The sequence below is a fragment of the Sebastes fasciatus genome, chromosome 22 (assembly GCF_043250625.1).
Source record: "Sebastes fasciatus isolate fSebFas1 chromosome 22, fSebFas1.pri, whole genome shotgun sequence".
NCBI classification, from domain to species: Eukaryota; Metazoa; Chordata; class Actinopteri; order Perciformes; family Sebastidae; genus Sebastes; species Sebastes fasciatus.
Genome location: NC_133816.1, coordinates 16,352,074 through 16,377,308, shown reverse-complemented (window position 1 = coordinate 16,377,308; position 25,235 = coordinate 16,352,074). Strand labels below are relative to the sequence as shown.

The window sequence follows — 25,235 nt, the reverse complement described above, 5'->3', positions numbered from 1 at the left end:
AGCTCTGAGCCGATGATAGTCACAGCGAGGTGAAGAGCGTGTGGAGACGAGGCGGAAGGATTTCGTTTGCGTAATGGCATGTATTTAGTTGGAATCTAAAGGTGGAAGGGCTTTTAAATAGACACTAAGCTGCAGTGATGAGATGCTATATCTTCATAAAAGTCAGTTAGGGTTTTGTCTCCTACATTAATGCCATGGTAAAAGCTCACAGTGACCAATAAGAGTCTGGTCCTCTCCCTCTGTAATTGGGATAATTATGATGATGGACCGTGGTAGAAGAAGTAAAACAGGGCCGGTTGGGTTATAGTTATGTTTTCATGAGTCATTAGTCTCCGCAGGAACCTTTAGAAAAGAAGTGTCCCTAACATTTTATTTATTTTTCTGACCGCAGACCTCATTCATGCCACTAACACTCCCCCATCTTCTCCGTCCTGCAGTTTAAACGGCAGAATAAGGACTACGAAAAGACCAAGACGAGGATAATGGAAATTGCCAATTACGTGGATAAGGTAAGGCTGATGGCTTCTCCTGCTGCCGACCGCAATCCTCCAGACAACAAACAGCTCCATTCAACAAGCTAATAGATATTTCTGTACTGTCGGCGCATATCTTGATGTCATCTATTACTAATCAACTCTGAAGTTTGTTGATGTTCCAAATAAATGATCAGTGATTGAAAAGTGCACACAAATATCTACTGTGGTATATGAAGCCACATCAGGATTTAGTCAATAGTGTCCTTCAATAGCCCTTAAAGGCAGATTGGGGGGAAATTGCCTTGTGTGACCAGACTGTGTTATGGGAGCTTATGACAAAATTGTGGACCAACCTGTGTGTGTGCAGCAGATACATATTTGTTGTTGTTGTGTGTTTAGTTCTACAGGGCTCTGAACATCCGTGTGCCTCTGATTGGTCTGGAGGTTTGGACTGACCGGGATCAGTGTATTGTCACCGAGGAGCCAAACGCCACCCTCTGGTCCTTCCTCCAGTGGAGACAGAAGCTGAAATCCCGCAAGAAACACGACAACGCCCAGCTGCTGACGTGAGCAATTGACACACACACACACACACACACACACACACACAATGACACTTGAACTACAGCAGCCATATAGCAAAACACATCAGGAACATAGCAGCTGGTGAGTCTGTTCAACCACATTTCTGCTGTGTACTCAGAAGCCGGCCCTAAACACATGGACTGTAGGTTGGAAGAAAAGCTTGAAGGTCACTTTCACATCTGTAGTTTGGAAGGAAAAAATAACTCTTTTGCTTTTTAGCCAACAAGTTCACTATATCAACTTAAAAGGTCAATCTTGTGTTCACAACTTGTCTCTGCTGGCCAAAAAAAAATCAGTTATTGCACTTTAAAGGTCTAAGAAACACGTTAGATGTATGTCCTCATAAAACATTTGAAAAGCTGATTTTCAGGCCAATTTGTTTCCATCCATGTTTACTAGCTAGCAGTATTCTTCACTACCTTTTGTTGCCGCATTGCTGCATTTCATGACACATTACCGCCGCCCGTAGATCAACGGAATAGTGTGAAACCATGTGCCGGACTGTTTATTGTGCCGCCTACATGCGCTTGCAACCCTAGTTTGATAAGCACAGGCAGAGCCCTCTACTGGACTCTATGGATAACACTCTCCTCCAATCACGAGCATGCATTCGCCAACTGAAATTTGCATAAACGTTACCAGCCAGCCAGCGAGCACAGAACCTGAAAGGAGCCCGACATGTCCAAGAGATAAAACTGTGAGAACGGGCAAGGCATCGACCATGATGTCCTCGACACTCACCCCACCGAACACAGCCACACTGCATGTAGAGTGTGCACGGACCACATTGAAGGGTCTCTTCCTGCCTGCCTATAGGCCTGGGAGATGCACTCACAAAGCCATCCCACCAGGAGTTTCTTGGACTTAACCAGCCACACCATCACCCAAGCACAGCTGCCCCAGTGCGCCCCAGTGGGGTCATGCGTTCAACATTATATGCCAAAGCACGGACTGGGCAAAGCAAATGTAACTTTGCCTCCCTGTCCCCCACATGGGGTGTAATACAAAAAGCATCTAGTTGGGTAACCCCTCGACCTGAAAGAACTCTGTAAGTTCTTGTGAACAAAGGAGGGATTTGGTTTGAGGGTATCCTCGCTGCGGTCACCACGAAGCAGCAAGCAGCTGGGGTGCAACCCTGACCACTTTGCCCTGTAACAGGCGGCGGTGGATGCCGCTCTTGCCGCATGGATGGTCTGAACAACCCATACAGACAGTCCAGCTCTTCTCAGCGTGTGAGGGCTGAGCCGCCATCATCTGAGTCATTTCTGCATACCTGGGGCTACCAGAATGACCGACGACTGCTCCTGCCTCACTCCTTCCAACAGGAGAGGGATGAGACGGAGTCACGGAAAGGCGGAAAGCAGCTTTCTTGGCCATGCAAATGCATCCGCCCCCACATCCGCCCCCCTCGACCCAGGAATGTGGAGAGCCTGTCAGTTGAAATATCTTGCTATTCCAGCGTCTCCCTGTCATGCAGCAGCGGTGTTAAAGGCTTCCTGCTCTCTGACCAGCTGGCTGCCGGTGGAAGCAGGCCGCGAGGGGGTGCACGTCGGGGTAATATGCCTCTGTGCGACCCTGCACCCTGAGAGAATCCACCTGAGACAGGGCTCTCGTCTTCAGTGGCTGCTGGCAGGATGCCTCGACACGCTGCCAGATGTCTGGTAGAGGGGGCGAACGACAGCCGCCTGAACCGGGCAAGCCGGGCTGTAAAACCATGGCGAAGATGGCTCAGCGGCTTGGGTGGGAGCAGATGTCTGTGTGAGTTAGTACAGGGACCCACTCATTAAAAACTGCTCCATAGTGCCACTAGAGGTTAAACACTCCACAATATAACACTTCACACTGTGTTGTTTTACAGTGTTGTAAAGTTTGCTATCATCTGGCAGGACCAAAGCTAGTTGTGATCTTCTAATATTGACAAGAATACTGTCTCTTCACCTGCGCAGAACACACCCAGGCACCAAAGCTGGCACCGTTCTTTTTCCATTTAGGAAAACTGTGAACTGCATAAACCGGATTCACCAAGAAATGTGAAAAAAGACAAGAGTGAAATGTAAACTAGCAACAAAAGAAAGACAGACTGACTATATGAGAGCTGCCCACAGACTCACTGTGCTGTGGCAGGATCAGGGAAACCAACTCCCTTATGTGACGTCATCTGATGCAACACAGGGACTTGCTCAAAACTCTATATCAAATATTTATTTTCAAATCATGATTTTCATAAATCCTGAAAGTAGAAATTCACCCAAGAAATTCAAGTTGTCTTTAAGTTGCTCTTTAAAATGCACAGCAGCACTGTGGATGCACAGAACCAGTGTTGACAGTGACGGGGGACTGCAGCTGTTGCTCCAGCTGCCTACAGCAGCAGCTTAACTGCTCATGCTTTACATTCTTATGTGTTACTGTAAACTGAGTTGTACACTTCAAGTTGTGACTTGAATAAACTATTTGTCCGGTCTCGACAAGTGTTAGACTCAGAGAAACATAAACTCTGCCCCTGCAATTCAGCCTAAATTTGGAGCTTATTTAGCCTCCTCTCTGGTAAGTTTGCATGACATGGTTGGTACCAGTCGACTGGGATTGCCTGTGATCCCGCGGGTCTTAGGAGTAATATTAATAATATTCACCTGGGGATTTGTGATCCCAGTACTAGACTACTAGATATCCAGACTGTATCTGTAGCAGAGTTTCGGATCAAGAGATGTCAAAGAAGTGGAATAGACAGTAGTGTGCAGGGGGATTTTTTCTTTTACTTATTAAGTTACTCGCTACTCCAGTCATTTCTACTTGTACTTGAGTTTTCCCAAAGTAACAGTACTTTAAGTGCAGCTTTCGCTACTCTACCCACCTCGTAACTTCCAGTGAAAGTAGCTGCTGTAGTTTCTGTTTGGAGTGAGAAGCTGCAGACTTTCTTCTCCCTCCTGATGTGCGAACACACAAGTTCATATCATCACTGTGTGCCTCAGCTAATAAGAAAGCTGATTAACTCCACATCCTCTCACATCCACCTCCCGTCCCCCGATGAGCCTGTGTGCGGCTCTACTGACAGAAACGCTCCCAGCTTTGGGGTCAGTTAATTTCATATTTTGTTAGAGTATAAATTGAAAAATGATTAGTTAAACAGGGATTTTATTAAGCAAAAGATCTCGCTTCAGTCGGCTATAATTGAGCTGAACAGCATCACAGTTTGACTGCCGGCACACACACACACGCACAAACAAACATTCATCCGTAAACAGTAAATTGTTGGCCCCTCTCGCTCCATAATTAGTTGTGCTGATACCAAAGGGCCTATTTTGTTTTGATTCAACAGACAGAGCTTGATTTTGTTTTTGGATGCTAAGTGACAAGCTAACTACCAGGAGACCACACGGTGGATTGGGGTTCTCCGCACACCCTCTCCCACATCTGACAGGCTCGTCATGTCTGCTCTGTGCAGTGCTGCTGCATCTGCAATCAATGTGCATCCACTGTGGAAGCCTGTAAGTGAACAGGGAGGAGATTAAGGTTAAGTGATTTTTCGTTATGTGTGTGCGTGTGTGTGTTTGTGTGGCTCCGATAGCGGTGTGATTTTCAAGGGGACGACTATCGGGATGGCGCCGCTGGAGGGGATGTGCAGCCTGGAAAACTCTGGAGGCATCAACGTGGTACGTGGGAATACATTTCTCCTCTTTTCTTCCACTCTATCATTTCCTCCCCCTGAAACTCTCTTTTTTTTTTTTTTTACCCTCAATATTTCCTCCCAGCTTGAATTCATCTTTTATTGATTGTCTGTGCTTTTTTTGTGCGAGCAGAATGTCCTCTAAAATATAGACTTTTGGTCAACACTTCTTCGTTTTTGCATCAGCTTTAGGGTTTTCTTTTCGGGTCAAAGTTGAAATTAGGGATTGAATCGTGATTAGGTTAAAGGTGATCGAACAAGGTGAGAAGTCAAAGCTGCACTAATCAATAATTGGATATCAAGAGTGGGTCATGTGTGAAGCTGCCTTCACATGATAAGAGGTTTGCTCTTCAGTGACAGCGAGGAAGGGTGCACAGCCTTGCAGAGGCAGCAGGTAAAATATGTCCTCACAAAGAGCGCACGGAACGCCATTCACTGTTTCTAGGCAACAGTTGCAGCTCTTCTCATTGGTCACGCTTTGAAAGGTCAGCAGCAGCCGAGGTCAAAGTTGGAATAATTTGAACTTTGAGCGCAGTGCTCAGTGTCAATTTTAGGGTGACCATATCCAACTTCCATCAAAATTTGGATGTTGAATACATAAGGAACACCACTGGGAAGCTACAGAATGATATAAAAAAACTACCCCAAATAAATGACCCGCCCTTTAAAAATACCCTCTATGTAGTATTATCCAGCCTGTGTATCTGTATGGCTTCATATACGTGTGCAGTGGACTGAATGGACGCAGCCGGAGAGATCGATAGCTTTTCCAAGCTTGATTAGCTTCTAATGGGCTGTTAGCTCTCCTGTGTGCAGAGGTGGTCTGCAGAATCCAAATGTCCTGTTACCGACTGAGCCGCTCGCCACGACAGAACCAGCACAACACTTCACACACATTACCTCTGTGGTTTGGCCCGCAGGGCGCTAAATAGCATGAGAAGCATTTCACTGCAGAACATCGGCATTTCCAGACAGTTAACACATCCCTATGTTATACAGTATGCATAATTCAGAAGCCGAGTTAAGAGTGAATGACAGCTTTCAGCGGATCAAAGAGGAGCTAAATACATCAGAATACTGTCGCTGCTGTGTGTGTTCACGCAGCTCCACTCTGGTGAGTTTCACTTTTTCACCTCTGGAACGAGGACACTTCTGCAGGAGTTAAGCTTCAACTTTGCATCATCTAACCACTTCAAACACATGAACTCATATGTGTGCCTTACTGTTTGGGACCCATAGAAGAATCAGAATCTTAATTAATCTTAATTAGGGCAGATTTGTTTTTAACGCCACTAATTTCTTAAACGCATTAACGTAACTTTCAAAACTATCATGCCCATTTTCAAAGGGGTCCCTTGACCTCTGACCTCAAGATATGTGAATGTAAATGGGTTCTATGGGTACCCACGAGTCTTCCCTTTACAGACATGCCCACTTTATGATAATCACATGCAGTTTGGGGCAAGTCATAGTCAAGTCAGCACACTGACACACTGACAGCTGTTGTTGCCTGTTGGGCTGCAGTTTGCCATGTTATGATTTGAGCATATTTTGTATGCTAAATACAGTACCTGTGAGGGTTTCTGGACAATATTTGTCATTGTTTTGTGTTGTTAATTGATTTCCGATAATAAATATATACATACATTTGCGTAAAGCAGCATATTTGCCCACTCCCATGTTGATAAAAGTATTAAATACTTCACAAATCTCCCTTTAAGGTACATTTTGAATAGATAAAAAATTTGCAATTAATTTGCGATTAAATATGTCAATCAATTGACAGCCCTAGAAAATAATTAATAATAAAATTAATAATTAAGTTGTCATATATCTACACAAAAATCCCTTTCAACCATCATATGATACATGTTTTGTATTCTTGGTGTTGATGATGTCATGTGGTGTGACGTGAAGGTTATTTTTATTTATTTATTAAGTCATTCATTTATTTATTCATTTATTTTTTGGCAGGTTCCGTCCTCCAAACCACACTGAGAATGGGACAAACAGGGAGGGGGGAGCTCATAAATGGCCTGGCACATATTAAAACAGGCTCTTGCGTGAAGTCTGTACTTAAAATCTGTATGTTTGCATTCATACAGCCATGCCTATCAGCCTCCACATCTAAATGAGACCTCCCTCTAACTCACCCACAGGACCATTCAGAGGTGTCCATCGGCGCCGCGGCCACCATGGCCCACGAGATCGGCCACAACTTCGGCATGAGCCACGACCATGACGGCTGCTGCGTGGAGGCCACCGCTGAGCAGGGAGGCTGCGTGATGGCTGCCGCCACCGGGTGAGCCTCGAGCATCTCAACAGGCTTCAGCACCAAACCTGCTTACTATACACTGAGCTGAACAGCTTGACATAACAATAACACTTTCATCAGCTGAAGGAAAAAAACAACTTACATATTAATGTGGCCGCCTGGAGAGCTCGCCTTGTCACTTGAGATTTTTGATTTCTCTCAGATGTAAAAACACAAACTTTTGTTCTACTTTATTATGATCATCATAGATTTTTAATCAGCAGTTTTCACTGATATTCTATTTCCTGTGTTGTCCTTGACATTAAACTGAATGAAAGACAACATTTCCCGGTAGTGAAAGCCTTTGTATGTTGTCCTACAACACTTCAACACACCACACATAGAAACACAAAGAACTATTGTCACATCTCCACAAAGAAAAGAAAGAACAGAATAATGTTCATAGTATATTTTTTGCAAATTTTGCTCCTCAAAAATGAAAAATGTCCCTTTCCAGGCATCCGTTCCCACGCGTCTTCAGTCGCTGCAGCAAACGTGACCTGGACAGCTACTTCCAGAAGGGAGGTGGCATGTGTCTCTTCAACATGCCCAACATGAAGGACCTGGTGGGGGGCAAGAAGTGCGGCAACGGCTTCGTGGAGGACGGAGAAGAGTGTGACTGCGGAGAACCTGATGTGAGCACATTTAGTCAGTTATGTTGTTGTCTGAACTAATCAACCCCATAAAACTACCTCTGCAAATCAAATCATTTCTAGTGATGGCCACAGACAAATAGTGGCATCGCTACCGCAGCACCGTCTAGCGGCTGTTGTCAAAAAAGCACCAGAGTTTCACCTCTTTGCTTCTTTACTCTTTGTTCCAGCTCTCTACTTAACACACATATATGAGAATGATATCCATCTTCACATCTCACTCTCGGAAAGAAAGCACATGAGCTATTCCTTTACTCTGTTACCCTGTTGACAGTGAGTTATTGCCTACATTACACACATCAGCTCTAAAATAAATACATTAAATAGAGAGTAAATACTAAGTACATTAGAGTGAAAGTTCATTATTGACCTTGGAAATGACCTCAACTGAAGGTCCAGTTAGTGGCTCTTTCCAGAGTTTTCAAACTCCAGTTGCTGATGAAGACGTGGTGAGATGTGGTTGAATGCTCTATAAAAAGCTAGTAAGTGGCCCTTGAGTTAAGATTATATTGTTAAACAAGTACAGGCTAAAAGAAAAATAGGTTTAGGTAAAGCTTCTTTGGTAAACTCTATAACATTTGCATCACCCAAAGCGTGATGGACCATGTTTATCCAAATAGAAATAAGAAAAATAGGAGTTTAAACATCCATGAAATAAGAACTTTATATATAATATACATTAAGTGTAGTATAACATGAAGTGAAACTGATCTATTTGTTAGTTTTCACACGTTAGTGGTGGAAATAGCAGCTGTTCTTACTCATTTACTTCAGGTTTATCTTTGCGTAGAGCAGCGTCGTCGCGGCCTCATCAACGATGCGCTCTGCGTTGCCTTCGTGCAACACAGCTGAAAGATTGCTTAAAGTTTCCTCAAATCGGGATGAAGTGTTTGCGCTCAATAAACCCAGAGGTTAAGTAAACCTACTTTGGTTCACGCTGCAGAGCAAATTGAAAACAGAGGAAGCAAATTGGTAGCTGACAACAGCAGCGCCGTTGACGGGGCCGTTTGTTATGACTCCCACTCAGAGCGGAGCTGACAGTCCAGCTCAGGCTGCTGACAGGCCACCTGTTCTTAGCAATGCAAATGAGACGAGCTGCAGAATGCTGCTTTCAGGACTCATCTTGTGATTTACCAAATGTATGATACACACGACATGCATATGGGTGTGGAGTTCCAGATTATAAACTAAATGCAATCCTCTTTTTCTGTTTTTTAAGAAGGGATGTTAGAATCCTTTCAAAACCAAATCTGTTACAGTAAAGCCAGAGAGGCAACGTTTTTATTTTGAAAATATCAGAAAGTTGGCATTTCAGTTTTAAAATTCAAACATTGGCTCAGTCTTATTGTTCGTATCATCACACTACAAAAAGTCAGTGCTTTTTCCTGTTGTTGTGATGTGATGTGTTCACCCATAATCCCCTCTCTGTTCTTTCTTGCTGGTATCCTTGGCTTTTTTTTTTCTCTTGCTGGAGTTAACTCCCACATTTGTTTTGAGTGTAAGCATGGCTTGGCAGAGGGCGCCATGGCAACAGGAGATGTTTTCTTTGTGTACATGGTTTGATAGAAGAGCAGCAGCAAAAAATCATGTCTCTGGATTGTATTTATTTTCTTCCCGCCGACATCTGTTCAAATTGTGACTTGTCTGTCACAGTTGTCAATCGTGTGGAACTGCTACCTAGAAGTGTCTAATGAGTGTGTGTGTTACCCTACATAATAGATTTGTCTTTTTAGCTTTTTGGTTTATCATTAAAACCTGTTGCTGTGTGGCGCTGCAGGGCATCCGGGAAGTTGTGTGTGTTAATTAACAACCTATTAACATTTACAACAGCATACCTGTAAGCTGTAACAACCCTTTCTTAATAACACAGTAGCATTTATAAATGCTGAATTGATGTCTTATTACCTTTTATTGATAACTTACTAACATTTAGAACTGCTAACTTAATGTTTATTACCCTTTAGGATGACTTATTAACATTTATAACTGCTGACCAGATGGTTTATTACCCTTCATTAATGTCTTACTAACGTTTAAAACTGCTGAGTTGGTGGCATATTACCCTTTATGAATGACTTACTAACAATTATAACTGCTAACCAGATGTTTATTACCCTTTATTAATGACTTACTATCAATTATAACTGCTAACCAGATGTTTATTACCCTTTATTAATGACTTAGTGACAATTATAACTGCTAACTATATGTTTATTACCCTTTATTAATGACTTACTAACAATTATAACTGCTAACCAGATGTTTATTTCCCTCTATTAATGACTTACTAACATCTGTAATGGCCAACTTATGTTAATACTCTTTATTAATGACTTAATACGTTTTATAACTGCTGCTATTTTTAAAATCTTTTCCTCAATGACCGCCTTTTTCTTACGCTTAAAAAGGACATACTAACATGTATAAATGTTGGCAAGATGGTTTATTACCCTTTTTAATATCTCACTTAACCGCTGACTTGATGTTTATTATCTTTAATTAATGTCTTATTGACATTCACAACTGCAGACCTGATTTTATTACCCCTTATTAAAGACTTACTAGGATCTGTAACTGCTTACCAGACGGTTCATCTCCCTGCATTAATGACATGCTGACATTTAAAACTGTAGATCTATTTGTAAAACAATTCACAACCCAAATGCTGTTGTTATAAATGGTTTAATAAAGCCATTACTTACAATCTATAAACCCTTCCTGAAGGGCAACTTATCAGAAAGTGGTACCGTTTGATGTGTGATGTTGAAGAAGAGGTGAAGTGAGGTGGATTGAGTATGAGGGTGTGTAACTTTAGGGAATTATGTGTTTGATCTGTGTTGACTTAGTTGTGATAACATATGTGTGTTTGTGTGACAGGAATGCACCAATGACTGCTGCAATGCCAATAACTGCACCTTGAAGGAGGAGGCCCAGTGTGCACATGGAGTGTGCTGCGAGGGCTGCAAAGTAAGAATCACACACACACATGCAGGCAGCGTGGCGTAGGAGGGGAGCTCGCCTTGCTTGCTGTACTATCTCAGTATCATTAGTTCACTGTCAGTCATCATGTCAGTGTGCTGACATACTGTACCCGCAGCGTGTGTCAGCTCCCATCACAGCACGGCTCACACCTACACTTTTCATCTGTGCTCTCATCTCACGGTACAAATGCAAATCCTGACATCCCATTGTAATACCCGCAAGTGTGAACCCCAATTTGACTGAGCTTTAACCTGGCAGGAGAGTCAAAATACTGAAGAAGGAATTAACTTTTGCGCCGTCTGAAGAAGAGGAGCTTTACTTCCTTTCGCTCTGCATCACAATATTGTTCCTCTTTCTATACACAATCTCCTCTTATTGTACAGGCTGTATATGTTAATATCCTCCTTATACGTATTACACAGAGGTGCACATTACACATACTTTTCTTCAGTTCTACTGCCACGGCTGCTATTTTATTTCATTATATACCAAATAGATACTTTTTTTATATTTTATTCCATTCAACATCATAATGCTTGTTTTAAGTTTTAAAAATTCCCCTTAAAGCTACACTTGTGAATATTTTTATGAGATTTTTAGCCTCTCTTAACTCATTGTTTTGGGTTTTCCGCAGCAATCAGCAGACAAACACAGTTGGGAGACTAGCTGGGTAACTAATAGTGCAGCGTTTAGCAGCTAAAGAGACAGATATTGTTCTCAGGAGGTGGTGGAGACCAAAACGGAGCTAAAAGGAGAGAGCATATTGGCCTTACATTCTTCAGGTGGACACAAATCCAAATTAATTTTAATGTTGTTCTGTGTCTGCTGGATGTGGGAACAGTCAAATTCGTATTAATTTCGATTGCTATAACAACTGTACGAGGAGCTAATATGTCGGATATTGTGCTTTCAGTGTGATTTGCTGCCCCGAAGTGCCCAAGAAAAGCTATTATGCAGCTTTTAGTTGGTTTAAGTTTAGTAAAAACTAGCTGGCTGTCAAAGTTAACGCAATAACGACGCTAATTTCTTTAACGCATTAACGCAACCTGCAATTTTTAGGTTGTAACAGACTTAATTTTAAACCTAGAGTGAAGATAGTGGTATCATATGAAACTACAAAACCTAAAGAATCCATTAGATTCTTGTTGCAAAGGAGGCTAAATAACGCTCCATATTTACTCTAAATTGTGGCGAGGAAAAACTGGCATGGCCATTTTCAAATGGTTCCCTTGACCTCTGCCCTCAAGCTATGTGATAAACTATTACTAGTAAAAGCATTTGTGCACTGTACAGTGTAACAGCTACATATATTGTATATTGTTTATCTATCTACCCAAGGTTTTATTTAATGGAAATACACTAGATGTTTGAAAGGTCAGCCCGACGTGTTTAGTATCTATTTACTGCTATTAAAGTTCTTCAGGTTGACTTCATGCCTTGTAAAGATATAACCACATAGTTACATACCACAATAGGTTGTTGTATTCCACAGTTTGAAAACACTACAGTGCTTATGTCATCTTGTTTTGTCCATACATTCCTACTATTTTTCTCTGACCGTTTTTTTTTTTTTTGCATCGCCAAAAATCTGCTCTGAGGCTCCGAGGCCAAAAGGAGCTAATGGGCTCATATTGATCCACTTTCCTTCCATTCTCTCTGCATTACTATAGAATAGACATAGTTTTATATTATAAAGAGATTCCAGCCAGTACTTCTGCCCTGGAAACAGCATTGTAATGCTATTAGTTTGTGATAATTTATTAAATACAAATTTTATTAGGGGCTATTCACTGTTTAAACACACTATCACCTGAAATAATAAAGGTTTTAAACTATATTTTACTACAAGAAATGGTCCAGTATGCTTCATCCCTCTGAGATTCACCACATCAGAGGTGATCTTCATGTAGTTTCAGATGTCTTGTGCTCTCCCTTCCCTCCCCACCCTCCTCTCACTGCTTGTTCCCTGTCTCCGCCAGCTGAAGCAGGCAGGTACCATGTGTCGAGGGCCAGCGGGGGCATGTGACCTGCCAGAGTACTGCACCGGGGCGTCTCCCTACTGTCCTTCCAACGTCTACCTGCTGGACGGCTCCGCCTGTCAGTACGGAGTGGCCTACTGCTACAACGGCATGTGCCTCACCCATGAACAGCAGTGCCTGCAGCTCTGGGGCTACGGTAAGGAAAAGTCTACTACCACACGATACACAGCGTACACTGAACCCCATTCACTCCGTATTACAGGGATTTACATGCCCTCAGACCGGTGGTAAGCCTTTGTTTAAACACTCTGAAATGAGGGATTTAGAGGAGATTTTAAAGGTCAGTGCTTTTACTCTGGGAGTTCAACTGCTAATAGCCGGGTATTGGTGCAAAAGTGCTTTAAACAACAGCAACAGATTTGACAGCAGTTGTGCTGCACGGTACGTCAGAGTTTATTAATACTATGAATAATAACATGAGCTGGCACTAGTCTGTCAAAATAAACACTCATCAAAGCCAGACGGATTTGTTCTCTTCCCTCTCTGCAGTCACAAGCACGGCAGCGTTTATACAGCAGCACAACAGAGTACAATAGATAAAAGCAACACATTGACTTTTATTGTGCATCAACTTATTTTATTTTTCTGCATTATTATTATTATTATTATGCATTATTATTATTATTATTATCATTTTACAAAGACTAAAAACAAGGCTGTTGTAATGCCACTGCTCGGGAAAAAAACTGAGACTTTGAGAGTAGAGTTAACATAATGTTGAGAACAACTTTGTAATATTGAGGAACAAAGTCATAACTTTATGAGGATAAAGTTGTAATTTTACAGAAGGGAAATTAGTTAACTAAATAATGATGAATTATTCAAATGAATAATCAAATAATCAATAATCATTAGGGCTGTCAAAGTTAATGCGATAACGCGTTAATGCAAATTCAAATTAATGGCACAAATTTCTGTAACGCATTAACGCATCAATCTTTCGGAGGTTGTATCAGGCTCAGTTTTAAAGCTAGAGTGAAGACACTGGTATCATATGAAACTACAAAAAGGAATCTATTGGTACCAACCATGTCATATTAACTTGTCGCGAAGGAAGGTTAACTAACGCTCCAAACTTACGCCTAATTTTGGCGACAAAAACTGCCATTTTCAAAGGGGTCCCTTGACCTCTGACCTCCAGATATGTGAATGTAAATGGGTTCTATGGGTACCCACGAGTCTCCCCTTTACAGACATGCCCACTTTATGATAATCACATGCAGTTTGGGGCAAATCATAGTCAAGTCAGCACACTGACACACTGACAGCTGTTGTTGCCTGTTGGGCTGCAGTTTGCCATGTTATGATTTGAGCATTTTTATACTAAATGCAGTACCTGTGAAGGTTTCTGGACAATATTTGTCTTTTTTTGTGTGTTGTTAATTGATTTCCAATAATAAATATATACACACATTTGCATAAAGCAGCATATTTGCCCACTCCCATGTTGATAAGAGTATTAAATACTTGACAAATCTCCTGTAAGGTACATTTATATGAATGCATCTGCCCAGTGTTTACGAATGTTAGATACTGTCTATCATATTGCACTGAGGTTTGTGACTGGCTGTAAAGTGCTCACACATCACTGTACTCTGTACACCAAGGCTAATTGGACCTCTTTGTCTAAGCGGAGGCACAAACGTTGGCTCACATTTATTTATAAGTCCATTCTTGGTATGCTCCCCTCTTATCTGTGCACTCTCATATCGCGCAACACTGGCAGCTACAGCCGACGCTCGTCTGACCTGTACTTATTATCTGTACCTAAGGTCTGCACAGAACTAGGTAAGATGGCCTTTAGCTATTCCACTCCCTTTTCCTGGAATACACTGCAAGCTAAGTTGAAACTGGAAAATCTGATTACTTTTGATGAATTTAAAACATTAATGAAAGACCTAGAAGCAGAGTCAATCGGGAGCTGTCTGAATATTTTCACTTTAACGTTGGCTTCAAACACTTGATTTTAATGTGTTTTGTATGATATTATGCTATGTATTTATTTTGCATTTGCTTTATGTTGTGGCGTCTGAAACTTTAATGTATGATTAAATGCTGCTTGTCTTGGCCAGGTCTCTCTTGCAAAAGAGATTCTTAATCTCAATGAGTACTACCTGGTTAAATAAAGGTTAAATAAATAAATAAAAAAAATGTTTGAACGGATACAAAATATGCGATTAATTGGGATTAACTATGGAAAATCATGCAATTAATCGCAATTAAATATGTGAATTGATTGACAGCCCTAATAAAAATAAATAAATGAAATACATTATTTTATTCTCGAAATATTACAACTTTGTTCTCATAATATTTTTTATCCCCCCTCTCCCAGTTTATGTTGAACCTGTTTTAAAGAGGTGTTTGGTCATTTTGGAGGCTGTATTTTGTGGTGCTGTTGTATTGTATTGTCTTATTCAGAGTGGTGTTTCTGTTATCTGTTATTATACTAATGTGCCCTTCATGTTGCAGAGCTGTTGTATTAGACTGCATTAGTTTTAGCTAGGTGAAGCTATTAAACTTAAAAGTGAAACAATTCCACCTTCCAACAGCTCCAAAGCTGTCTTATTCACATGTTGCATGTAGAAAATAGAAATCAGAAGATGTGACTTTGTTGTTTTAGAAAACGTAAGCTTTGGAGCTATTCCTAGCAAACAGCTGGCATCTGACAGATCCCGTCTTCATAGAGCGGTTGCCGTGTTTTAGCTCAGCTGAAGCTCCACACACAACATCTGACTCTTGATTCTACATGTGGTGAATGAAATTGATATTGATCTTTTCATCTGACTGTGGCTTTGACAGCAAACAGGCACATTGTCCTGGCTGATCTTACAATCTCATATTTGCCACATGTTTTCTTAGCATCTCTGTAGCAGAAGGAGGGCTAACACTGTGTGTGTTTGTACAGTGGCCACTGTGCAGTAGACCAGTGTCTATCTGTTGCCAACACCTTTATGAGTCAGCAAATTAACATTTGATGTCTTTGGATGAGAACATTGCTATTATTGTTAGCCATCAGAAGGTACACGTAAACAGAGTCCAGGGGGCTGATGGGATATGTTGTGTTTCCAGGAGCTCGACCGGCCCATGATGCCTGCTTTGAAGACGTCAATGCAGCAGGGAACGCTTTTGGGAACTGTGGGAAAGATGAACACGGCAACTACATGAAGTGTCTGAAAACGTAAGAGATGCTGGTGATACTGACACATCATAACACACATACAAAAACATATTCTACTCTATGTCATACTGTATATGTGTGTTTCATTACAGACTGGTATGTATGGAAGGCCATTTGTTCCAGGAAAAGAAAAAAATCCTGAAATGTGAAATGAAATACTCACATACATCAGACCGGCAATACGTCATCCAGAGTAGGCTCGCCCCCTTTTGGGGGAAACCAATCCCACGTCCCTCATAGACTGTAACAGAGTAAACAGAAGAAGTTGAAACATGTCTCCAAACTTCTACTTTAAACAAACTGCTGATAGTAATAACGCTATGCTGAAGAGTTTCTGTGTAGTTGGTTTCACCAACAATAAATCCCAAAACGCTGATTTATTCTCCTGCCATGTCCTAAAAAAGATCTAATAGAGGGGCTTTATGGCTCCAAGCTATAGACCAGACCAGCATGGCGTCATCGCCGAGGCTGTGCTCCCTTTTGGGGGAAAGAAACTCACTGTCACAGGAGAGAAAATGATGAAAAGCTGTTGTGTAGCGGGTTAACCGAGGCTTTCACACCGAGATTTGAGGCACATACGTTACGTGTTGTCAAACAGTTCGCTGTTAACACGTTGGTTATTTACCGACAACACTTAGCCTAACGGGATTCAATCAAATATGTAGAGATGTCTGGATCAACCTTCATTTATTAAGGTATCAACAACGCTCAGGTTCAGGTACGGCCGCAAAATAATTATTAGATATGTGTATAAAACAAACGTTTGTATAACAAGAGATGGATACATACGAACTTGTCAAAATTACAATCCAAACATACGTCAAATTGCATTGAAGTCTATGGGATCTTCGGTTTTCTTTTCCCCAAAAGGGGGCGCTGCCTTGACTTTTTGCAAAGTACCCGTATGTACCGGTCTGATGTGTGTCATTTCATTTTATTTTTTTTGCATAAATGTGTTTCTATTTAGGATTTCGATACATAAAAGATATTTCTTAATGTAGTATACGAGCCATTCAGAAATACATACATATTAAGTTCAGGCCAAATTGAAAAAATAAAATCATTGTCTGCAATATAAATGCACAAATATGAGATTATAGTCATGATTAAAAACATGATTTGTACTCTTGGAGCTATAATAATCAATTATTTTGTTCATTTTAGACACACACAGTAGTCTTCCACTCATTACTTAGAATACAAAACAGTGTTGGTGTATTTATTAGAAAATTACAAGGGTTATAAGGACAGCGTCTTTCACCATAGGTACCAATTACAGCAAGTTTAAAACTGGACCCATGTGTTCTAATGACAAGTCATCAGAACACGTCACATCTACTGTTTTATATCTACGTTTCTCAGCTTACCAGAACTCTCACCAGAATAAATGCAGCTTTAATGAGATAATAACAGAAGTGCTGGTTTCTTACTATCACAGTTCACTTCTGTCGTCTTGTAGTCATCATATGAACATTCGGTTCTTTGCAGATCTCTGCTGCTGTTAGCGAGCGCTCTTTGAACTGAACTGAGTGTTTCATCCCTTCATCCTGACATACGAACCTTCTCGCACAGAGTCAGGCCCTCTGTACACCGTAAACACAAGGCCTCCGAGTCTCCCTGGCACAGCGCCACAGCTCATTACGGAGCCAAATTAGCGACTTAGCTATGTAAATGAGGCTGTGGATTAAAGTGGTTGACGGCTGCATCGTATGAACCACCACTGCCCAAATCAATTACGGAGTCCCACAGGAGTCATTAGAGTGTTTTCTGGCCACAGTGAGCCACAGAGCTGATTAGAGGATATGGAAATGCACTATCTGCCTGTTTTATTATATAAGACGTGTGAATAATCTAGACAGAGCTGCTGTGTGCCCATCATTCTTTAATCCTCTGTTTGTCTTTCTGTGTGTGTGTGTGTGTGTGTGTGTGTGTGTGTGTGTGTGTGTGTGTGTGTGTGTGTGTTACCTGTTACTTTATGTGGCTGTTGACAAAAAAAGAAAGAGTATTTTCTCCCTCTACAATATAGATATTCCGATTAAACAACTTCCACTGAACATTCACTTTATATCCTCAAAGCTAAACTAACTGTCTTCTGCTCCGCCGCTCGCTCATTTTCTCACACACTCGCCGCCGCTCTCTCTCTCTTGCTTCACCACTCACGGTCCTGCCGCAAGCAGAAAAAAACGTCCTGCATGCAAGCAGTCTACAGGCCGATAGAGGAAACCCAAAAAGTCGCAGAAGGTCTAATTTTTTTAGGGTTAGGTGACAACCTGTTCACATATTGGCAATAAAAAACATTTATACGTGTAAAAAGTTACCTATAGTCCCTTTAAATGATGAATAACGGTTTGTATAGTTCTTCTCCCTGAGTCGCATAAACATCAACACACATTAAAAAAAACACCTGCCATCATGTGCTGGATCAGCTGCTAATTCACAACACAGATTGACTGACTAACTGATAAATATTAGTAAAGGTAATATCATCCCTCCTCCCTGCTGCTCCACAGCAGCTGCTCAGGAGCCACCCAGGCTCAGTGGGACTGTGTGGAGCTGTTTCACTCTAAAGCAGAGTTGCCAAACATGAACATAGAGCTCTAATGACTCGCCCTTAAACAGTGAAGGCTAATTGTGTATGTTTGTGTCTCTGCCCAGTGATGCAAAGTGTGGGAAGATCCAGTGCCACAGTGCTGCCAAGAAGCCCAAAGGCACCAACGCCGTGTCCATCGACACCACCATCAAGACGGACGGCATCGAGGTGAAGTGCCGCGGCACCTACGTCTACAGCACCCAGGACGGCCAGGGCGACCTGCCCGACCCCGGCCTCGTCATGACCGGCACCAAGTGTGGAGAGGGCAAGGTAGGCACACACCGGGCTGGGCTTTAGGGATCATGATAAGAGTCCGTTGGTAATAATAGTAATATATTTTATATACATATAGTTTGTTGCAACACAGGCAGGCTATTCTAAGTGAATGTGGAGGATTTTTCCTGCACCACAAAATGCAATGACCAGGAGGTTAACAGGGTTTTTTTGATCAATACCAACACTTGACTCAACAATTACTGTATCTGGCCACCTGCCGAGAACATCAACACCTGCCTGGTGTTTTGAACTGGCCTGCAATTGAAGAGGGTTGCAGGGAGAAGGCAGCTGGCAGCACAACACATCTCACAGTCACGGAGGATTTAAAGCTGTGTTTTCAAGCCAAAAACACAAATGCCACATTTCTTTTAGATCTCTCCTCAAGTTCTTTCGCTTAGTCCTTCCTACTGTGATTTTGTTTGTACTGGCTACCGTAGCTCAAGAGCAAGGAGACACAAGTTGTTGATGAAGTGATAAAGTGTGTTTTAGGTTCTGACACATGTAGCTGCGTAATGTGTATTGTAGCTACGGTTCCAGGATATCTGGAGGTTTTTCCGAGGCTAACAAATCTATAATTGAATCTTTTGTCTCTTCTCCGCTCTGTTCTATAATCAAAGAGCAGTGAACAACACAATCATGCTTCTCACTAGGAGTAACACAGCGACACGCTGCAAGTCATTATCTATGGAAGCCGGTGACATGAAGCTACAAACTGACGGCTGACACCTGTCGCTGCGTGACGGGCTTGGCGCGCTACAAATCGAACTGTCAGCCAGGGCCGGCTTAAGGCACAGGTCATATAGGCGGTCGCAAATGGCGCCACTTTTTGCTGGTGGATGAACTTCCTCATTTTCTGTATTGAGGTAACAAATGAACAAATAAAGAAAGAAAGAAAGAAAGAAAGAAATACACTTTTCATCCCTGTAACTCGTTGTAGTGAAACTGATTAAACACTTTTAAGCCAACAATATCAGGGACTAATTGTTTATTTATATTACAATAAATACAGTTATTTTTTAAAATAAGAATCTTAATTTTTGTCTTAAAACCATTGTGATCAGAGAAAAAAAGCGCTCAACAGTACTAGTAGTGCTACTAAACCTGAGGGGTGCACCCTATTTTTCCCTGATAAAGCGACACTGTGAACAACAAACCTGTGTTGTAATCAACAGGAGGAGAGTTAGTAACATTACTTGTTAGGAGCCGGTGGGCAGCACAGTCCTGCTTGGATAAATAGCGGAGCTACTAACGTTAACGGAGGTGCCATTCAGTTATTATTATGAGGCGTTCAAAGTCTGCTCAGGAAAAAGGACTATTGGGCGAAGCTAAATTACAACGTTATGTGTTCAAATGTAATTGTAAAATAATTTTTTGGGTGAGAAACTTGAATAAATCCAGTTGTTTGAAGGAGATTTTTCACAGCAATATAAAATAGATAGTACAAACATGACTCCAAGTATATTCTAAATGTTGCTTTGTGTCTGATGGATGTGTAGATTGCTAACATGTTAGCCATAACTACTTTTTAGTGGCAATGTTGTGCAATGGTAGTGCTTTAAGTTAGTATGAGCCTTCATTTTCCCGGGAGATCGTACCCGGTGGACGACAGAAGTTCAGCCTACAGTAACTGGTGCAATCTGGATTCACATGTTGGTTTTATTGCAACATCTGTGTGCAGAAAGAACTTCATTTAGTCCAAGTAAAGATAGCAGTCAGTTGTCTGTGTTCCCCGTTGCTATTAGTCACTAATATTCTCCCTCTGAATAAAAGATCAGGGTTTCATACAAAGCTAAATGTCACAGGGACCCAGCAGGTCTGTTGTGTGCCAGGTGTTTGTTTAAGCCACTTCCTCTGATACTCATTTGGGTTGCAATCCAGATGCTGAGTGGAATATCAAGTTCCGAGTAAACCCACCTACAGACACACACAAAAATCATACAAAATAAGGACTGAATTATGCATGTGAAATACATATGTATGAAAACACACACACACACAGGAGTATCTGCAGTCTCCTCCGTTCCACCAGTAAATTCTATTTCTCTGTCTGTCTATATTGCTTTCCCACTGCAGCACATTCAGCCACTTGAATTCCATTCCAGCTATTGTGCGGCCGCGCTGAAAGGGCTGAATAGTGCTGCATGAGTAATATATTATAAATAGGCAGCAGAGAATATTGTCTGCCATCCAGCGTGATGAATTTTGAGTCATCATATTGAACGGCGCCTTTTCTCAGCAATAAATGCATACATAACACAAAGCCGCTGCTTCTAATCACACAGTCACACGTTCACCTACACTAAATTGATTCCCCCGTGCTGACAATAGAAAAGCCACAACAACAGGCAGAAGCAGGAGATACAGTGCTAATGCAAGTACTACTATTAATGCTAACACAACTCAGTGATGGAGTACTACACAAAAAAAATGCTGAATTATGAACCGCAGTTTTCAAGAGAAGCCTCCAACAAGACTTAAAAAGACACTTTTTATTAATCCTAACTCAGATAACATAACGTCACAATGCTTTTGAATGTTCACAGCCAATGATTTGATTATTTCTACACGTACCACAGCAACTACAGCACTCCAAGGTCGATCTTTCGGAGGTTGTAGTGGGCTCATCCATTGGTACCAAACATGTTATACTAGCTTGAGGCGAAGGAGGTTAAATAACGCTCCAAACTTGAAGGCTTGAGTTTGCCATGTTATTATTTGAGCATATTTTTTATTCTAAATGCAGTAGGGTTTAATTGATTTCCAATAATAAATATATACATACATTTGCATAAAGCAGCATATTTGCCCACTTCCATGTTGATAAATCGCTCTTTACATTTTGAACAGATAAAAAATGTGTGATTAATTTGCGATTAATCACAATTAACTCTGGACAATCATGCGATTAATTGTGATTAAATATTTGAATCGATTAACAGCCCTAGCTTTACATTTAAAAAATAATAAAAACAGGAAACACAAATTGAATTAAAAAGAATAAAGAGAAAGAGAAAGTGCTTAGCGTTGGAGAGAAAGCAAGCAGCCATAAAAAATACATTTAAAGGCATAAAAAAGGTGATTTAAAAACTGCATGTGGTACTCCATGTGAAGCACGCACATTATAAGAAGTGGTGCTAGGAAAAGGGCTTGGTTAAAGAGATATGTGTTTAAGTGCCGTGTAAAAACAGCCTCTCTGATGTCTTTGGGTGTAGGCTCCTCCACAGCTGAAAAAAGCTGCATCTCCAGTGTTCTTTTTGTTGAGTATGTAGAAACGCAGTAGTAGAGGATCTAAGAGGCTTGTGATGGAACTGAGAGAGCTTTGTACACAAGTAGCAGGACTTTAAAATCAATTCTAGCAGATACAGGGAGACAGTGAAGTGTAGCTAAGAATGGAGTGATGTGTTCGCTGTTCTTCGGTTTTGTTTTTAGTCTAGCAGCAGAGGTCTGGATAATATGCAGCCTCTCGCCTTTTCAGCATCTTTATGGGTCAGGAATGTTGAATAAAAGGGCGTGGAAAGGGTGTGTCTTATGGCGGCCAAGAGAAAAAACACATGCAAATAAACAAAACAAGCAAATGGTACATGTAGAAATAATCAAATCATTGACTGTGAACATTCAAAAGCATTGTGACTTTATGTTATCTGAGTTAGGATTAATAAAAAGTGTCTTTTTAAGTCTTTTTTGGCGGTATGGTTCCATGTATTGCTGGCTGTTCGGTGGACTTAGAAGGCTGTGTTGTTTTCCAGCAGGCTCTACAGTATAATCTGTGTTTTTGACTCCTCCATCCCGCCTCCTCTTCACACATCTGAAATGCAAACACAAGGAGCTTCAGCCCCTCTCCATCCTGTTAGTCTCTGGTCCCAGATCAGTGTCACTGACTCACCCTTCACATCTCTTAAATCTGCTTCTACCTGTCCCCCCTATGTGTCTGTCCCAACATCTGTTCCAACACAGTTAAGGTGCAAACTTGCCTATAAAAATAAAAAAACGCCACTCCAGCATTGATTTAAATGGTTATTAGGATGAATATTAGAGCAGCAGTAGAGACAAAATGTGTTTGGTGATAGCAGCTCAATAAACATCATTACAAGCTGTAAAAGCCAGTCTATAAAAGTAGTGATTTTGGAAGTGATTTAAAACAGGATACTGATGCTGCTTGGCCAATCTCCTCAGGCAGCCAGGTTGTTCCAAAGCCCAAGGGCACTGAGAGAAGGCAGATCAAAGTCTGTATATATATATATATGTGTGTGTGTGTGTGTGTGTGTGTGTGTGTGTGTGTGCGTGTGTGTGTGTGCACTGTAATCTTTAACACAGTATGTGATCATTCTGCTTGTGTTGCCACAGGTGTGCAGAGACCGCCGATGCCAAAATGCCTCTTTTACCGAGCTGGAGACTTGCATCGTACGCTGTCACAGCAAAGGGGTAGGCACACACACACACACACACACACACACACACACACACACACAGATACACACTCACAAGCATACAAAGCCATGCAACAGACTCAACTCACTTAGCTGCCGGGCACGGCTCCCTAATCTTATTGTCACACTGTGTCCTTGGGCAAAGGTAGCGCTTTGCAGCGCTGTCACCAAGACTGTCATAAAAAGGCAGGAATATATATGGCTGGAATACAACAGCAACTGAAGTGATGAACTATTCATTGGAGCAGTACAAGCAAGCCTGAGGCAGATAAGGAGGAATCATACATAGTTTATGAGTCAGTAACCAAGCTCTGGAGTGGAGTGTTTGGGGCTTAAACACTTGTTACTTTAAGAGAAGATGGGGATGTAGATAGGGGATATTTATCAGGGAACTCTGACTTTGACCTCTGAAATCACTGTCAAGTGGTGGAGCTTCACTTTAATTATGTCTTCCGGAGGTCATGAATAATCAGGGTGTACCACTACAGGAAGTAGAATCACTGGTTTCCACTGTGGTAAATGGTAAATGTGTCATTTTTTTTTAGTGTGATAACTGTCATGTGAATTTGCCTAGTGATACTTAACCAGCGGTTAAAGGGGAACTGCGACAATTTTACACATCAAAGTGTGTTTGCAGGTGTTGGGGAGTTCTACAGTAGATGTGAAGAAGGTAGTTTAAAGCCTGTAGTGTCTCCGACGAGCTCCGCCGCCGATTCAACATGCTGAATCGGCCCAAAAAACGCCAACACGGTGCGGGACACACTGAAATAACTTGGCCAACAGACGCTAACCGACGGCCCCAAAGTGTACGACGGCTTGGTGTGTCAGGGCCTTTAAAGATAACTGCAAAATGCCGAGGATGGCGTCTTCCATGCTGCGCTCATGCTTATAGTCAAATCGAAACATATCATGGCAATTGAGGTCAAAGCTACAGGATGCAAATCATTGTTCAATATGGCACAGGGATTTTTATGGCCCTTTCAGACCCAGCTGTGCTTGCCGCTGTTCAGCGCACATTACAGCATGCGGCGCCGTCGTGGGGCGGCACCACAAGCCATTGGAAATAGTGGGTTTCAGAGCGCAGCGGTGCCGTTGTTGTGTTGTGTCTGAAAGGCCCATTAGGCACCGTGCTGGACAGTGGGAGTGTCTAAGGAGCGTTCGAATATGGGACACGATGCTGATGTCACTTCCTCTGCACAGCTTTTGAGAAATCAACATCAGCATGGTGTCCCACTTTCCTCTGTAGTGTCTTAAAACCTTAAACATTTTAAAGTTTTCACTACAGGCCACTTTCATAGCGTCTACCTCTAGTTGGCCTAGTTTGTGTCTGGACCGCTCTGTTGCTTGTTTTGACCCTGAGCGTTCGAAGCGAACTCAGCCTCGACTCAAATTTCACACCCCACAAGCCTTAATGTCTGTGTTTACCCCGTCTCCTGTCTCCTGTAGAAGGAATGGGCTTACCAGCCATTGTTATTTGATTAGGATTTTGAAATATTATGAGCGAGGAAGAAAAACAGCAGACGTATCCTCTCCTCCTTTAATCCGCTTCTCCTTCTATCTGTTGTTTGTTTCACGCTGTTTGTCCCTTTTTTGTTCTCCTCTCTGTGTAACAGTAGGTGGATAATGGAAGTGGCTTTGAGTCAGGATTATTCTAAATAGACAGTTTTGGCTTCTCCCAGCTTATGGTCTCCTCCTGTGTTTTTTAATTTAGCATTATCATATGATTTATATTGATCCTCGGGCTTTTGGAGTGCGCTGGATGGCCGTGCAAATAAACTACCCGCCTCTCAGAGACGCTTGCATCCTTAAAATAATGTACAAAGGAGATTTCCATTAAAAAAGTTTAAAACATATTAGAAGTTCTGGAGATTTAGAGCGCTGAAGGGTATGTTATATATATCTATGATACATTTCTTTGTATGATATAGAATTTAAAAATACGCTCTTAGAAAAAAACTGAATTAGAAAAGAAGCCTCCCCATGCCTCCTGAATCTGAAGCTCTGAGAATCAGTAAACAACTGTGCGCCCTTCATGTCGTCGACCAAGT

The 25,235-nt window shown here is 41.7% G+C and overlaps 2 protein-coding genes across 2 annotated transcripts in view; one reads left to right on the top strand and one right to left on the bottom strand.

Annotated features, from left to right (window-relative positions):
- Positions 1–25,235, bottom strand: part of LOC141760961 (bolA-like protein 2) — a 246,952-nt gene that overhangs the window by 200,589 nt on the left and 21,128 nt on the right. The window lies entirely within an intron of this gene.
- adam19a (ADAM metallopeptidase domain 19a) overlaps positions 1–25,235 on the top strand; it is a 169,445-nt gene that overhangs the window by 128,600 nt on the left and 15,610 nt on the right. Inside the window, exons 8-17 of the mRNA XM_074624422.1 lie at positions 438–509; positions 876–1,042; positions 4,627–4,711; positions 6,885–7,027; positions 7,497–7,674; positions 10,570–10,659; positions 12,654–12,849; positions 15,786–15,894; positions 18,550–18,754; positions 23,105–23,182. Of these exons, the coding sequence (XP_074480523.1) occupies positions 438–509; positions 876–1,042; positions 4,627–4,711; positions 6,885–7,027; positions 7,497–7,674; positions 10,570–10,659; positions 12,654–12,849; positions 15,786–15,894; positions 18,550–18,754; positions 23,105–23,182 (1,323 nt within the window). The remainder of the gene's footprint in view (positions 1–437; positions 510–875; positions 1,043–4,626; positions 4,712–6,884; positions 7,028–7,496; positions 7,675–10,569; positions 10,660–12,653; positions 12,850–15,785; positions 15,895–18,549; positions 18,755–23,104; positions 23,183–25,235) is intronic.